The sequence below is a fragment of the Dermacentor silvarum genome, chromosome 10 (assembly GCF_013339745.2).
Source record: "Dermacentor silvarum isolate Dsil-2018 chromosome 10, BIME_Dsil_1.4, whole genome shotgun sequence".
Taxonomy (NCBI): domain Eukaryota; kingdom Metazoa; phylum Arthropoda; class Arachnida; order Ixodida; family Ixodidae; genus Dermacentor; species Dermacentor silvarum.
In genome coordinates this window covers 22965072-22980067 of record NC_051163.1, presented here as the reverse complement: position 1 = coordinate 22980067, position 14996 = coordinate 22965072, and the positions used below count along the sequence as shown (strand labels likewise).

At 48.3% G+C, this 14996-nt stretch overlaps 2 protein-coding genes across 29 annotated transcripts; both read right to left on the bottom strand.

Annotated features, from left to right (window-relative positions):
- Window positions 1-346: 346 nt before the first annotated feature.
- Window positions 347-3731, bottom strand: LOC119431998 (elastin-like). 28 transcript variants are annotated; one of them, XM_049657066.1, is made up of 5 exons: window positions 3601-3731; window positions 2219-2243; window positions 1293-1705; window positions 1104-1166; window positions 347-977 (listed from the first exon to the last, which is right to left on the bottom strand). In XM_049657066.1, the coding sequence occupies exons 1-5, from the start codon at window positions 3637-3639 to the stop codon at window positions 432-434; spliced, it is 1086 nt and encodes a 361-aa protein (XP_049513023.1). In that variant the 5' UTR covers window positions 3640-3731; the 3' UTR covers window positions 347-431. The 28 variants fall into 28 exon arrangements, with proteins under 28 accessions (XP_049513023.1, XP_049513020.1, XP_049512998.1 ...); XM_049657063.1 differs by having other exon boundaries at window positions 347-788; window positions 915-977; window positions 1104-1705; window positions 3601-3730; XM_049657041.1 differs by having other exon boundaries at window positions 347-589; window positions 653-1705; window positions 3601-3730.
- A 5277-nt stretch (window positions 3732-9008) lies between these two features.
- LOC125940540 (uncharacterized) lies at window positions 9009-14499 on the bottom strand. Its single transcript, XM_049656826.1, has 2 exons — window positions 14287-14499; window positions 9009-10370 (listed from the first exon to the last, which is right to left on the bottom strand). Exons 1-2 carry the CDS (start codon window positions 14366-14368, stop codon window positions 9907-9909), a joined length of 546 nt encoding a protein of 181 aa, XP_049512783.1. The 5' UTR covers window positions 14369-14499; the 3' UTR covers window positions 9009-9906.
- Window positions 14500-14996: the final 497 nt, after the last annotated feature.

Genomic DNA, 14996 nt, shown 5'->3' with positions numbered 1-14996 from the left:
AACTAGCACTTTTCGGCCTCACTCGAACCCCGGAAGATGCAAGTGCTCACCAAGTTTTTCACAAAGATCTTAAGAAGAAGCCAAAGGGATAGCGGTATATGGTTGCAGCAACTCAGGGTCTCTGTTTCCCAATAAGCGTACAAATTGAAGCCAACATCTGACTGCGTACTAAAAGAAGGAAAGAAGGAGGAATTAAGGGAACACATTAAGCTGAACATGATGACATATAATTAGAGTTTCAAAAGCGTGGTCTCCGGGGTCGGGCAATGCGTTGTTATGACTCGACGGCCGTGGTGTTTTATAATTCCGGCATAGTGCCGTCAATCAACAATGAGCGTCGTTACACCAACAAAATAATTTTATTACTGTTTAAGCACCCGAACAAGTCTTTACACTGTCGCACAAGCAACACTTATTCACTCTTTCAGGTATTAACGGCCAGCGAATTGTTGAGCGGCGGCTTGTTGGTAGGCCTGCTGTGCGGCAGCCTGTTGAACGAGACCACCCTTCAGGGCTCCCTTGAGAGCTCCCTGGACTTGCGCTTGTGCTTGCTGCTGAAGCAGACCACCCTTAACGGCTCCCTTAAGTGCTCCCTGGACTTGCGCTTGTGCTTGCTGCTGAAGAAGACCACCCTTGATGGCTCCCTTGAGACCTCCCTTGACCTGTGCGGCTTGTTGTTGCTGAAGGAGGCCTCCCTTGATAGCTCCCTTGAGGGCTCCCTTGACCTGTGCGGCTTGTTGTTGCTGAAGAAGGCCTCCCTTAATAGCTCCCTTGAGGGCTCCCTTGACCTGTGCGGCTTGCTGTTGCTGAAGGAGTGCTCCCTTCACGGCTCCCTTGAGAGCTCCCTGGACTTGCGCTTGTGCTTGCTGCTGAAGCAGACCACCCTTGATGGCTCCCTTGAGTCCTCCCTTGACCTGTGCGGCTTGTTGTTGCTGAAGAAGGCCTCCCTTAATAGCTCCCTTGAGGGCTCCCTTGACCTGTGCGGCTTGCTGTTGCTGAAGGAGGGCTCCCTTCACGGCTCCCTTGAGAGCTCCCTGGACTTGCGCTTGTGCTTGCTGCTGAAGCAGACCACCCTTGATGGCTCCCTTGAGTCCTCCCTTGACCTGTGCGGCTTGTTGTTGCTGAAGAAGGCCTCCCTTAATAGCTCCCTTGAGGGCTCCCTTGACCTGTGCGGCTTGCTGTTGCTGAAGGAGGGCTCCCTTCACGGCTCCCTTGAGAGCTCCCTGGACTTGCGCTTGTGCTTGCTGCTGAAGCAGACCACCCTTGATGGCTCCCTTGAGTCCTCCCTTGACCTGTGCGGCTTGTTGTTGCTGAAGAAGGCCTCCCTTAATAGCTCCCTTGAGGGCTCCCTTGACCTGTGCGGCTTGCTGTTGCTGAAGGAGGGCTCCCTTCACGGCTCCCTTGAGAGCTCCCTGGACTTGTGCTTGTGCTTGCTGCTGAAGAAGGCCACCCTTGATGGCTCCCTTCAGACCTCCCTTGACCTGTGCGGCTTGTTGTTGCTGAAGGAGGCCACCCTTGATAGCTCCCTTGAGGGCTCCCTGGACTTGCGCTTGTGCTTGCTGCTGAAGAAGGCCACCCTTGATGGCTCCCTTGAGGGCTCCCTTGACCTGTGATGCTTGTTGTTGCTGAAGGAGAGCTCCCTTGACGGCTCCCTTTGACTGGTATTGTTGTTCTAGAAACCGTGCTTCTTCGTTAAGATGCCGTCCTAATTGAGAAGGAAAAGTGAATCAGTTGTACATTGTGTGACCAGTTTTTGAGTAGAAATGGGCAGGTAAGAATGCTAGGAGGTTGAGGAAGTCATTGCTGATAAACCTTCTTAGCATGCACCGAAGCGACCAAACCTTTTCTCGTACACTAATGTATATACGCAGAATGGTGATAATATCTTGAGAGGCTATGCTATTTGCATTTACCGAAATAACTAGGCAGACACTATAAGTGCACATTCTAATCCGAAGCTCCGAGTAACGGCCCCTAGCACTAGTTATTTTGTTATTTTAGAAAGGGGCAAACGCCGCCACACAAAGTTTGGGAAACTAGGCAAATATCAGCGGAAAAAAATTATTCGGCTGGAATAGCCGTAGAAAAGGATAGTAAAGTACACTGAGGAAAAGGCGTGAGATATATAGAATTTTGCGGACATTTCGGCCATGTATAACTAGTGCTTCCAAATGGTTAGAGCGGTAGCTGTACTATTGCAGAAGGAACTCCATCTTACCTTGGACCAGCGAACAGGCGAAAAGCTGTAAAAATAGCAAGGAGAAACAGCGTTAGGGCATGCAGATCAAGCCGAATGTCAAGTGTCGCACACTTACTGCCCATTTCCTCGATTTTGTTTATCTCTTTTTAGAAACACTTGACAATCAGGCTTTTTCAACATCATTTATGCATTCTATGAAATTAGCATGAAGTGGACGTGGTAAAAAATAAAATATTAGGACAAAATTCCAATTGATTTAGGAGCCTAGGAAGAAAGTGAGAACATCTTACTGGGTCAATTGGCACTGTATGATTCAACGGACATAACTAAAATGTGGGCATAAAACGACGACGTTTTTCCTCTGTCCCACCTTTATGTGGGGCTCAAGTGGTGCCTTAAATGTCTGAAGTTTGCATAGAGGAGATTCTTTTCGGCAGGCGCCGACCAAGTGCCCAATTGTTGTTGAGCTAAATGAAAGCTCGTTCTTATTTGGAGCCCGTGGCCCATGTTTTACTCATCAATGGTAGCCGGAAGACATATCTACCACAAGTCCTCATTAAAAGCTTAACAAGCCTATAAAGGCTGCTAGTCATTAAACCTGAGTAAACAACTGTAGGTTCCAATTTTCCAGCGATCTTGTCAATAAACAATGAAATGAGGAGGCATGTGCAAGCTAGGCGAATAACTTTGCATTCTCGAGGAGCTGCCTCTACGTGAAGGAGTGGCCTTCACACTTCCTGCTACTCGCTTCATACAAAATGGAGCCAGGTGCCACTAAAATTCGAGAAACACCATCAGCGTCGCTGCCATCATCATCATCGTATCATCGTCATCATCGAAGTCAGTGCCATCGTCATATTATATGTCCCCTGTAGGACAAAGGACTTCTCATTGCAATCGCCGATTGCGAGAAGTCGGCCTTGAGTCAGCCTACTCTTTTATGCCTGATTCCGTTATGGCAATTCACCACTAATTATGCTCCACCCACCACATGGCCTGCCCAACTACATTACTTCCTCTTGATCTCAATCAGAAGATAAGACACGCCTTTCACTATCTATCCGGATAACTTTAAGCCTTCTCTCTTGCTCCGTTTACTCTCTAATCCTTACCACTTTGAATAGTCGACTTCGAAGCTCATGCAATACATGCAGAACCACAGAAAACTTAGCATAAATCGATATTTTCGAAAAACACGATTTTCGCTATAGCTAGAGTTTCCTGCAAACATCGCTCCGTTTGCATCCATCTTCACCGAAGCTCCAGCCGAGTAAGATGCACCGTTTCCGAAGGGGTGCTGTTAATGAAAGGATCCTGAGTTTTCTAGCTTGAAGTGGACGCTGGAAGAGGTTCTGAGACAGCGAACGCTCTACGCATCTCGCAAAGACTCGCTTGCTTACCGCAGCGGCGACCGCCAAGGGGAAGGCGAAGGTCCTCATCTTGGTCACTGTCACACTTCGAGCCTGATCGAAAGTGATGCTCCGATGCCCCGGTGCCCCCAAGATATACCCCCGGCGCGGCCCGAAGGCGTGATCGAAGGGGGGACACAGCCAGTTGGATTCGCACGCGTTTGATTCGTGGCGGCCGTTTTACGGCCTTTTCCGAAACCAGCGGTCCTTACGACGGTGTCCCTGCGAGGAGCTAAGCTATCCGTCATAAACTTACCGCCGGGCTGCGCAAGCATAAATCTCCAGATACCGAGACGGGCAGATCGCGTGTAGGTACGCGAGCGCGCGGGATATTAATGGCCGTCTCGGATTTAATGCGTTCCATGCCCGACGAACAAGAAAAACAAGTGACACAGGCAAAAAAAATAAAGAAGCCTCCAGCTTCTGGCGCCGCTACCGTTTACGTGCGAGATGCGCTCGCTGTGGCTCGCCATGCTCTCTTCCTTCCGTTCTCTTTGGTTTTTTTCTGTGCGTTAATGAAACTAAAGAATGATTAATTAGCCTCGGATGCGTAATCGGGAGACTCTGAAGCTCGTGGCGGCTATGCCCAGGCTTGCATGTCGCCAGGGATCGGAAGCAGGTCTGTGGCATGTAGACACTAGAGCGGCGCGGGTGCGCCCTTTCGAACAGTGATGCCGATTGTTGACGAGTGCGCGTAGCGTGCGCTTGTGTGTGCGTGTGGTACGTACGCTTTCTCTGTCGCACGCTTTTTCCTGTAGCTCGCAACTTTGTCTAGCACCGTTGGGGTGAAACTAAACTTAGCGAGTTCCCAGTACTCGAAAACTTGACGTATGCGATTTTCGAGTGGTCCAGCGAACTTCTTGTGCGTGGTGGCGGCGTGAAATTTTGACTTGGCAAACGTCTTGGTGAGGGCTAGTCGGTTCATCTTTAGAAGTAAGCTGAAACCGCGCTACTAAGCAAGGGCACAGATAAACGCCCACCACAGACGTCCAGGCGCTGACTTTCGGCCAAACGTTATATAGTCTAATTTGGCGCCATTTCTCGGACTTTGCACATCCTTTTTCGCATGCGTCCCCGTAAAGGTTCTACGAGACCAGGGAAGGTGATGACCTCAGGTGGCGCGATTCGTCTTCGCAGGTTGTAGGCCAAGGAACGTGACTCGCACGTTTACGTGATGGCGATGAGGTTGAGGCTTGCGTAGGGTTTGCAAGGTTGGCGATAAGAGGAAGGATCCCATTGTAGAAGAAATTAGCCTTAGTAAACATCTTGGTGAGGGCTGGTTGATTCATCTTTAGAACTAAGCTGAAGCAGCGCTACTAGAGAAGGACACACCAACTTTGAGCGCCAAGTATAAAGACAGGTGAAAATGTGACTGACGTGCCAGTTCACGAAGCGCCGACACCCATTCAAGGAAGTTAGAATGATGCCGAGAAAAAGATGGAACCAAGATTACAAAAAATAAAAAAAAAAAAAGTTGGTGTTAGGCTGTCAAAGAGAAAATCCTTCAATATAAAGTAATGAGTTCGCACTTTTGCTTCGTAGCTTCTAAAGCGGCAAAGGAAGACTACAGCATGGAGACGGACAAAGAAAAAAGAAAGCGATCTTTTTTATTTTTCGTTTTTGTTTCATAACCAAGCGCGCTTTCTGTAAATCTACTCGAAGTGTAGGGTAGCCAATCCGGGCATGTCCTAGGTTAATCTGCCGGTCTTTCCCTGTTCGTCCCTCACTTCACTTGGATGTTTAGATCGACGCTTCCTTATCACTTGCGAAGCTTCATTCTTGCCGAAATATATTGCAGTTATCGGCAGTTATCGGCAGGTACTTTAAGGTATTGCTTATCAGTATTACCATTACAGCATTTGAAACAGTTCTCCAATGCTAGTATATTTACGTGCTTCAGAATGTTAGACACCACTTTTCTATAGGCTCTTTAGCTAAGCGTTATCTACGCGTTGTCGTGGTACAGGCAGTGGGCATAGGGGGACGAGGAGCGGGGTCGGCTGCTATATTCTGTAAGAGTTAAGTCAGAACAAACATTGAAACGAAACTTGACTCATGGGGTGTGACGTCGGAAAGCAACACAGCAGCCATGGGAGACAACGTAGTTGTGAGTTCCGGAATAATTTGGGCCATCCGTGATTATCTAATACAGGTGTCACACGTACACTTCTGATCGCGATCGGAGCCTATCCGGATCTGATTTCTTGATTGCGATCAGCAATGGTCGCTGCTACACGGTCCAACGATCCGGATCATCCGGATGGGATTATTATCGTCTGCTGATCGTCGGAAACTCTCGGAACTGCGTAATGCCTTGGCTATAAATTCGGATTCGCGAAATATGGTTAAATTTGGACACTATTTGAATTTTACAGCTTACTATTGCTGAGAAAAACGTTTTTAAATGTTTTCAGACCAAAAGCTCTACTACGGCATGACTCGCAAGGTGATTCATCGCGTCGCAATGACCTTGAGCCACCGGAGCGCATGTGTGGCAGGTGTGACGTCATGCCACGTGATCCGCTATGGAGAGGCCTCGCAGCTGCGCTCGCTCGGAGCCTCGCCACTGCGGTACCATGCACGTGACTAGGCGAGGGTTTAATGGCTGCTTCACCGGCGCTTGGTCACTCAGTCTCGCCATGGATGGCGTGCTGGCTGGGCCATCTGCGCGTGCGCTTTAGTGCAAGCGGCAGGCTGAATCCAATCATCTAGTAGATATAGCTAGACGGAAGGCTGCGAAATCCCAAGCAAAGGCAAAGTTGGCTGCTGAAACACCAGAGCAAAGGGAGGCCGATTAGCACGTTATAGAGAAGCTTACCAAGCGCGGAAGCGTGCCAAGATCGAAGCTACTGCAGCCGCCGCCGTCGTTCAGCAACACGAACAGCAACAAGGAGAAGGAGTCGAAGCGGACTTCGCAAAACCAAGTCAGACAGACCTTTCGCTCGTGATAAATAGGTTTGCAAGAGTTAAACCTCAGCCATTTCTTTTTATTGAGCTGCCTTCCCCTTTTGTCTTCAGCGTTTTCGAAAATACTTCGCTAGAGGGCGCATACGTCAGCCTGCGATCGCCATCAAGAGGCCTGATCCCGATTCATGGATCGCGATTGTCCGGATCCGGATCCCACAAGATCGCGATCGCAAATGGCCGTGTAGCAACACTCGATCCGGATCAATCTCCATCCGGATCGGCCCCCATCGCGATCAGAAGTGTACGTGTGACACCGGCATAAGGTGTGCCAAAACATTAGTTCAAGAGTGTCCTTGCAAACCACTCTCGCTGGAATGCAGTAGCCGTGGCTTTGTTACTTTGTCTTGCCCGTTACTTTGTGCTTAGCAGCAGAACGTCGTTGCCACTGAACCAGTTTGGCGGGTCTGAAGCGAAGCCATGAGCTTTTACGTCACCTTCAGATTGGACTCGAACGTGCAGCAAGTACACTTGGAGATTCTGGACATGAAATTGCAGTTGTACTTCTGGTTCAGTTTTGCATATGGGCCGTCGACATGTACCACAGATTATTGAAACTCACTGAACCGGATTTACGTTATACTAACAAGGCTCCGGTTGCTAAATGACTCTCGGAGAGCTTGCACTTTGCCAAATCCGCATGTTGACGTGACGCCAGCCAATAAACCAGCGTGGCATTGGTGTTTTTGCGGCAACTTAAACTCGTGTAGGAGGCAAAACGCCACGCCTTATACACATCACCTCACATCATCAGCCTATATTTATGTCCACTGCAGAACGAAGGCCCCTCCCTGTGATCTCCAATTACCCCTGTCTTGCGCTAGCTGATTCCAACTTGCGCCTGCAAATTTCCTAACTTCATCACTCCACCCAGTTTTCTGCCGTCCTCGACTGCGCTTCCCTTCTCTTGGTATCCATTCTGTAACTCTAATGGTCCACCGGTTATCTATCCTACGCATTACATGGCCTGCCCAGCTCCATTTTTTCCTCCTAATGTCAACTAGGATATCGGCTATTCCCGTTTGTTCTCTGATCCACACCGCTCTCTTCCTCTCTCTTAACGTTAGGCCTAACATTTTTCGTTCCATAGATCTTTGGGCGCTCCTTAACTTGTTCTCGAGCTTCTTTGTTAACCTCCAAATTTCTGCCCCATATGTTAGCACCGGTAGAATGCAATGATTGTACACTTTTCTTTTCAACGACAGTGGTAAGCTCCCAATCAGGATTTGAAAATGTCTGCCGTATGCACTCAAACCCAATTTTATTCTTCTGTAAATTTCTTTCTCATAATCAGGATCCCCTGTGAGTTTTTGACCTAGATAAACGTAGTCCTTTACAGACTCTAGAGGATGACTGGCGATCCCTTCTGGAAAGTCAAAATTATTTGCATTTAATGCGTGGTAGTGTTCGAATGTCAGGTACAGTAGAGAGAATCAGTCTTAATTAATCAACTTTTCAATTATTATAATTCAATTATAAGTGTCAATGAGAAAACTGTAGAGCAACATTAAATACTCCCGATACAGCTTTCTTTTGCTCAATACGTGTGACATAAAAGTGTTTTTCCGTGCGTGAAAGAAGCCCGAGAATACACGCAAATTTCCCGCGCGACTGGACGCTCGTAGCACTTTGCGGCTTCTTTCATGTTCGGAAAAACATCTTTATATAGCACGTATTGAGCAACAGAAAGCTGTATCGGGAGTATTTAATGTGGCTATACAATTTTCTCATCGACACATTTCCTCTAAATATAATATTTGAGAAGTTCATTAATTAATACTAATTATGCAATCAGGCGCAGTGCAAAAATAACCTGAGTATCTCCAAGCGACGGCAAACAACATTACCTTGGTTCTCTCCAGCTACGTGGCATTTGCATATTTTTGAATCTTTGTGCATGATAGTTGGGACACCCCCTATATACACACAAGTGTATGTCATCGGCTTTGAGTTGGTGACCCGGTACTACAGTCCGGGCTGCCGCGCGAGTTCACGTTTAACCACTTTCTTCTGTCAATATAACCGCAAACTGGTCGCGGCCAACAATTGTGCAAGTTTTTATATCATGTGTTACGGCAATGTACAAGCTCAAGGCTGCAGTAAATGCTTTAACTGACACCATTCAGGGCAATAATATGTCCTTTATAAACCTGATATACGGTTCACTCTCAAAATTAAATTTATGTGCCAAACCCAGCATATGATTATGAGGCACGCCGTAGTGGGGGACTACGGACTAATTTGGCTACCTGAGGCTCTGTAAGGTTCACTCTTACAAAGGAACACCAGTTTAGTATTTTATCTTGCTCAACTTTAAGAAATCTTAGCATTTTCACGAAAATGAGTGGCTGATATAACGCATGAGACAGAAATAAATTGACAAAGAATTATTGTGGATGCTTTCTTGTGTGGTTCTTGTAGTAATCGGGACTTGCACTCTAATCAGGTGTTCCCTTTAACAGTGGACCATACTGTACGTGTTTCGGTGAGCCGTTAACCTTGACGCACAATATTTATTATATAGGCTGGACATAAAAACATATGAAAGGAATTGAGAGTTGCAGCGTTGTCAGTAAAAAAAAAAAGGAAAAACGCTATAAGCATTGTAGGGCACAACAATCGGAGCTTGAACACAAAAGATGGACGCAAGCACAGTCAGCGCTAACTTCATTCAGAACTTTTATTTCCTGGTACAGAGGCATATGTATACACTCCCCTCTTCCTCTACCATGACTGTCATGGCATACATGAACAGTGCTTAAGCAATTGAAAACGAGATCAGCACGGAAAGGTCGAAAAAGTGCTGTTGTCAGCGGCTAAAATCGCAGCGTGAGCAGAAACTTCGATCCCTTAATTTTGAGACTGACAGATCGGGATGGTTTGCTCATTCGCCTGTCAGCAGATGTCGCTATGGTTTACTGGTATACACGCAGAATGAAACAATCTTTTGCAAACGCAGCGGCGTTTGTGCTGAAATGAGCATATAGTCTGAATTGGGAAAAATTATCTCTTGTTGTTGGTCTGCTGTACCTCGAAGTTGAAGAATGAGGCCGGTCCTCTGTGAAGCTCGCGAGCTTTTAGTCCTGTCTCCTTCTCTATTTCAGAGAAAATAAAAGACTGATTGATTGAAGTACATAGTCTTCGGTCATGCATGCAGGTAAGTTAGTCCCTTTGTCATTCGGTCTTGGAGATGGTTTCTCTCGAGCCGGAGTCATCTCCAGGATCTGCCTTCTCAGAAAGGAAGCAGGTCCGAGAACGAGATGCGACTGCAGCTCTGCTCGACACGGTCGCAGTTGATGCCCTGCATGAGTGCTAGCAGGCGGCCGACGTGCTTCACGTATGGTTCAGGGAGACCGGCCAGGTCCATGCGCAGGTGCACGTTGGTTCCGAGCGGTCTCGGTGAGGCGGCAGATGGCGCTGAGTCCACACGTCGGCCCTCCGGTCTCCGTGGTGGCCATTCGGTGGCCCAGGGGCACAACGAGCGCAGCCAGAGCTGACACGGCGATCAGCGCTGGTAGCAGAATCCCGGTGGTACGCAGCAGCCACAGCAGTAAGAAGCCTAGCACGACGGCGACGACGTGAAAGCCTATGGGCTTGGGCAGATGCCGGCCCTGAGCCACGACCGCGGTCTTGGACGGCGGCGGCTCGCTCCGCGTGCTGGAATGGTGACAATGGCGGAGTGGCAGCGCCGGCATTTTGCGCCGCGACAGCCGCCGCGACGGTGTGCGGCGACACGCGTTGCATTTTGGCCGGAGTGTCGCACGCGGTTTGAGTCCTGGTGAACCGCAACGACGGAACTAGAAAGAGAACACCAGAGTGTATTTAAACATTCGCTGACTGGTTCTTCGCAATACAAAGATTGTGAAATGGATCTAGGCAAGAAAAGAGCTGTTACTCGATGACAGGTTCAAGGTACAGTCACCAACCCAAGTTTGCGGACCGCCGGATCTGCAAAAATGTTACTAACCATGTAGTAACCGAGCAGGTTGTGACCGTAGCCAGTTAAACCACACGTTATTCGCATGCACTAGTATACCCCAGACCGGAAATCCCATTACCAGGCTGTGTGCCCTATATCTGCGGAGGTATGCAGCATTTTCCCAGACTCCTGCATTCCGCGAACTTTTAATGCCGACTGTACCTCTGTTCCCCTTTTCTGGCAATGGTGGTGACATAGCAAGAGCAGAACTAAAAGTGATTCACATGAGCATGACAAATGAACTAAAACATAAGAACATGTTAAGGCACTACAATAGAAAGGAAGCTTCGGATTCCAAAGAAGTGTACGATATATGCAGCATTTGACGAAACACACATCAAATTCTGAATCAGCAGTATTCGATTTGCGCTTACAGAACATTTGCGCCGCAATAGGCAACAATGCTGATAATGCTGACAATTATCGCGGACTACAGCGCTACGAGCCGTCCCCAGCCGCTGACGTAATATATCGGTCACACTATCGCTACGCGCCGCCCTGCCATACCTTCGCTCGAACATCTGTGCATAGTTCTATTCTTAGAATATAACGTCATGTTCTCCCACTAGAGTCACGCAAACTGCGATGCCAGTCAGCGAGTAACCTCGCCATAATTATTGTTCAGAATAATTCGGTTCTAATGTCTCTTAATTCTCTTGGTCCATAAACGTTTTTGACGTAGACTGCACAGTCACCGAGCGCGCTTACGTCGAAAGTGGCAACGAGCAGCTAAATGTATTTAAGAGCTATTTATACATCTAAAACATGCAAGGCTAGCCTTCAAATTCGGCGACTTTTTTTCTGGCTTCTAATGTGAAAACGTCGACACTGCAATTGTCCTGCGTTCACCAAAGCGTGCCGGACATTCAGGTGCAAATTTCGCATGAATGGACGCATCTAGAACGACACGACGTCAGATTCTCATTTTGAACACCAAGGTACACGACCATGGAATCTTACGAGAACAGAAAGTTGGGCGCGTTTGTGTGACTTTATGGCTGACTAAACGGCGCTGAACAGAAGAAACGTGTGACAAGGTAAACAATGCCTTGTCTAGTTGTAAAACACTTTGTCTACTTTTCTCATGGCGTTGTCTACTTTGCGCTGTTTAGCCTACAATGGAATCTTGACAGTTTTAGTACAGGAAATCGCTTCGCCTGAGCACCTCCTTTGAGGGCATGAAGATGCATTAGCATGTGTCACTCCGGTGAAAAGCGTCAGAAGCCTGTGCTACTTACCGGTCATCTAACGTTCGCAATCGCTTATTGTAACCATTATGTGTATGCGTAAAGAGCCACGGGAGCACATTTCTGCTTGCATTAGAAGCGGGCAAGCAGCAGTGGCCATCGCGGGCTGAATCCTTCACGGGCTGAAAGAAACGACCCTAGCAAATTATGCTCAAACAGACGGACACCCCGCACGCATGCGCCTACATCTCCTATATATGCTTCAGCAGGCGACAAGGCGCTGACCGCCCTGCCACTCGATACGCCCAAGTCCACTAAAAAATCACGCGTTTATGCGCTGCAGAGAATTGTGTAGAATTTACATCTCTGATAAGCGTGTGTACCGTAGCCACGAATCGACGTCGTGATCAATTTGAATGCAAAGCGACGGTAGGTACTAAATGGACGCACCCTCACATTACGCTCTGTCGGCTCGGCAGTTGAGCGAAGCGGGGTAGTTTGGGCGAGCTGGTAACGGTTAATTTTGTATTGTTCACAAAGCGCACGTATAAAAAAATAAGGGATAGGCAAAGATTGAAAGAATGCCGACTTCCAACTAATTTTATTTTTGTGAAGAACTTGTGAAAACAAAACAAGGCAATTGAGGGCGACTGATACCAGAAGTGAACTGTCACTTTCCAAGCACGTGCCCGCAATTGGCCTCAAAGCCTGGCGATATAGTAAAACTAATATTTTTGAGTGCGACGGCCGCTGCACCGAGACGCATCACCAAACTTGCCTTATCGTCTCAGCATCAATAATTTCACGGTTAGCTGGGTCCTATGCTTTGCCGTCACTTTGCATTGATTTAAAGAAAAATATGCTGAAACCATCGACGATGATTGTCAGTAAGCGAGTAGCCCCAATGAACGTTTTCCTTGAGTAGTCCGACCACCGACCAACCACAAAAAAATGGGCGACAAACGCAAACATAGCCATTCTCTTTAGAAAGAGGTACACGACAGTGAATGCCGAAACCGCTGGACAAGACCGCTTGCGTGAGCATCACAATAACGTTCACAAAGTTGTGGAAGATCATCCCGGCATTCACTGCTGCGACAGCGGTTTGTTCTATATAATGCACATGCAATTTATCGTATATGTCTATATATGCTATATGTTTTCAATATCGGCAGCGCTCACCATTCACGCAGGCCGAGTACTCTGGCGAGCGCCGCGGGCGCACTTTCGCAAGTTGTAAGTTCACCGGCAGGATGCGACCGGACGCACTTATACGCAGTCACGCTCGTGCTACCGTCAATAGACGGAACATGAGGTGTCGTGCGCATGAGCATTGACTTACGGTTTGGCAACAGAGCGTAGTAGACGTCGCCCGAGCGCGAACAGGGAGTGTATCCACTAAAGGTACAAAACTACGAGAGCGCGCATGCCACTCGCGGCGGAGTTCTCTGCCTGTACCGAGCGACACCCGCTCGCTTGTTCATTGTCATAAATATTGCGATTACACGCAGGTGCAGTTACACTGAGTGCGGGACCCGTGTGCCCTGGATAGCAGCACTGGGAATCGTTTGCGACCGACGGTCACACTGTACGCGAATGACGTTTGATGATAATGCGCGGCTACGTGAATATTGTATCGCTTGTTTCGCTCTGCGCAAAGAGATCAATTTAAGCCCCGAGGGCGCCAGCAAGCAAGAAATTCGCCATCGTGCTCGTCAAGCCGCACCGTTCAAATACTCTTGGCTACATGCAGGTATGGCTGGAACTGCCAACTGCCGATCACCAATCGTATGGCAGGCAGGGGTCACGAGAGGGCTACAAGGCTACAGTTGGTTTTCTCATGTCGTGAAACTGGGAAAAACAGCGCATAGCTCAAGAAAAGGCACGAGCACACTTGATGACATGTCACAAACACAACTTTTTTTCGTCAACAATGGACACACAATCGAAGCTAAGAACTATACGGTTACGAAGCGCACTGGGTATGCCATCTTGCAATACTTGTGTAGCGCGAATACGAGACGAGGGCAGAAAAAAAGCTCGCAACACACAAACACACTTTGTGTTTCTGTTCCTCTCATGTCCTCATCTCAATCGCGTGCACAACTTTACATTCCACCCGCCGCGGTGGTTTAGCGGCGATGGTGTTGCGCTGCTAAGCCCGAGGTCCCGGATCAAATCCCGGCCGCGGAGGCCGCATTTCGAAGGGGGCGAAATGCAAGAACGCCCGTGTCCCGTGGACTGGGTGCACGTTAAAGATCCCCTGGTGGTCAAAATTAATCCGGAGTCCCCCCCACTACGGCGGGCCCCATAATCAAGTCGTGGTTTTGGCACGTAAAACCCCAGAATTCATTCACCTCTAGTATTACAAGCTGAGAGCCAGCGTTTCGACAACGGGACTTTGTTTTTGGTCAGCGCTTGTTGAATGAACATGAGCGCTGCGTGTGCTAGGTGTCTCTTCTGGCGCCCCTGTGCCTTTTCTTTTGCACTATGCCTCACTTTTCACAGAGAATACAGCCACCTTTCAAGCGCAGTCGCCTTACTCACCGAACAAGAGGAGCACCGTGAAGACCACAGTCAGCAGGAAGACGCTGAGGATCATTAGGGAAACGACAGTTCGAGGACGCATGGTTGAAAGGCGCGTATGCCACCGGCGGCAGACACGACTGTAGTGCAGCTCGTATGTGTCGCTTAGTATGGTCACGTGGGCAGCCAGGCAGTAGATGCTTTGATAATAGCAAGGCTGTCATAACGATGACAACGTGTTGGCGCAAGTTGACTGGAGCAGTGACGTTGCATGGTTCGTGGTCTCGTTAAAGAAAAACAAATGCTTCGTCACAACTTGTCCTTCACTGCGGCACCTCATTCCCTGTAATTGTGACGCGTCGATGCTCTGCGCACCTTTATCGATCAATGATAACCGTTCGTTTGAAGTCTGACAAGAAGCGTTCAAAGTGGAAGCAAAGCTGCTAGTAATATCATGAATTTTATTAGAAGGAAACACGCGAGCAGGTGGCAGACAGCCTCGTACGGCACCCGTGACGACAAGGTGAGAAAAATGCTGTTCTCTCAGTCTGCCGGCACCCTCTGCTGGTAAATCTTCCAGTTGCTTGTCAAGAATGAAGCGCACTAAGTTTTCAGAATAATTCAAGACGTCACGTGTGCGCCATCAAACATAACATTGTTGCAAACATTCTATGCATTTTATCCCGATGGTCAAAGTAGACGCTCACACGCTCGCACACATCTCGCTCAGT

What these genes read in the sequence shown, in the direction of transcription:
- LOC119431998 (XM_049657040.1), bottom strand. Translation starts at nt 3,639, where the DNA reads ATGAGGACCTTCGCCTTCCCCTTGGCGGTCGCCGCTGCG. An exon ending in CCTTGGCGGTCGCCGCTGCG is followed by an intron (nt 2,244 to 3,600) that starts GTAAGCAAGCGA and finishes CTATTTTTACAG; the next exon opens with CTTTTCGCCTGTTCGCTGGT. An exon ending in CGCCTGTTCGCTGGTCCAAG is followed by an intron (nt 1,706 to 2,218) that starts GTAAGATGGAGT and finishes CTTCTCAATTAG; the next exon opens with GACGGCATCTTAACGAAGAA.
- LOC125940540 (XM_049656826.1), bottom strand. Translation starts at nt 14,368, where the DNA reads ATGCGTCCTCGAACTGTCGTTTCCCTAATGATCCTCAGCGTCTTCCTG. An exon ending in CACGGTGCTCCTCTTGTTCG is followed by an intron (nt 10,371 to 14,286) that starts GTGAGTAAGGCG and finishes TTCTCTTTCTAG; the next exon opens with TTCCGTCGTTGCGGTTCACC.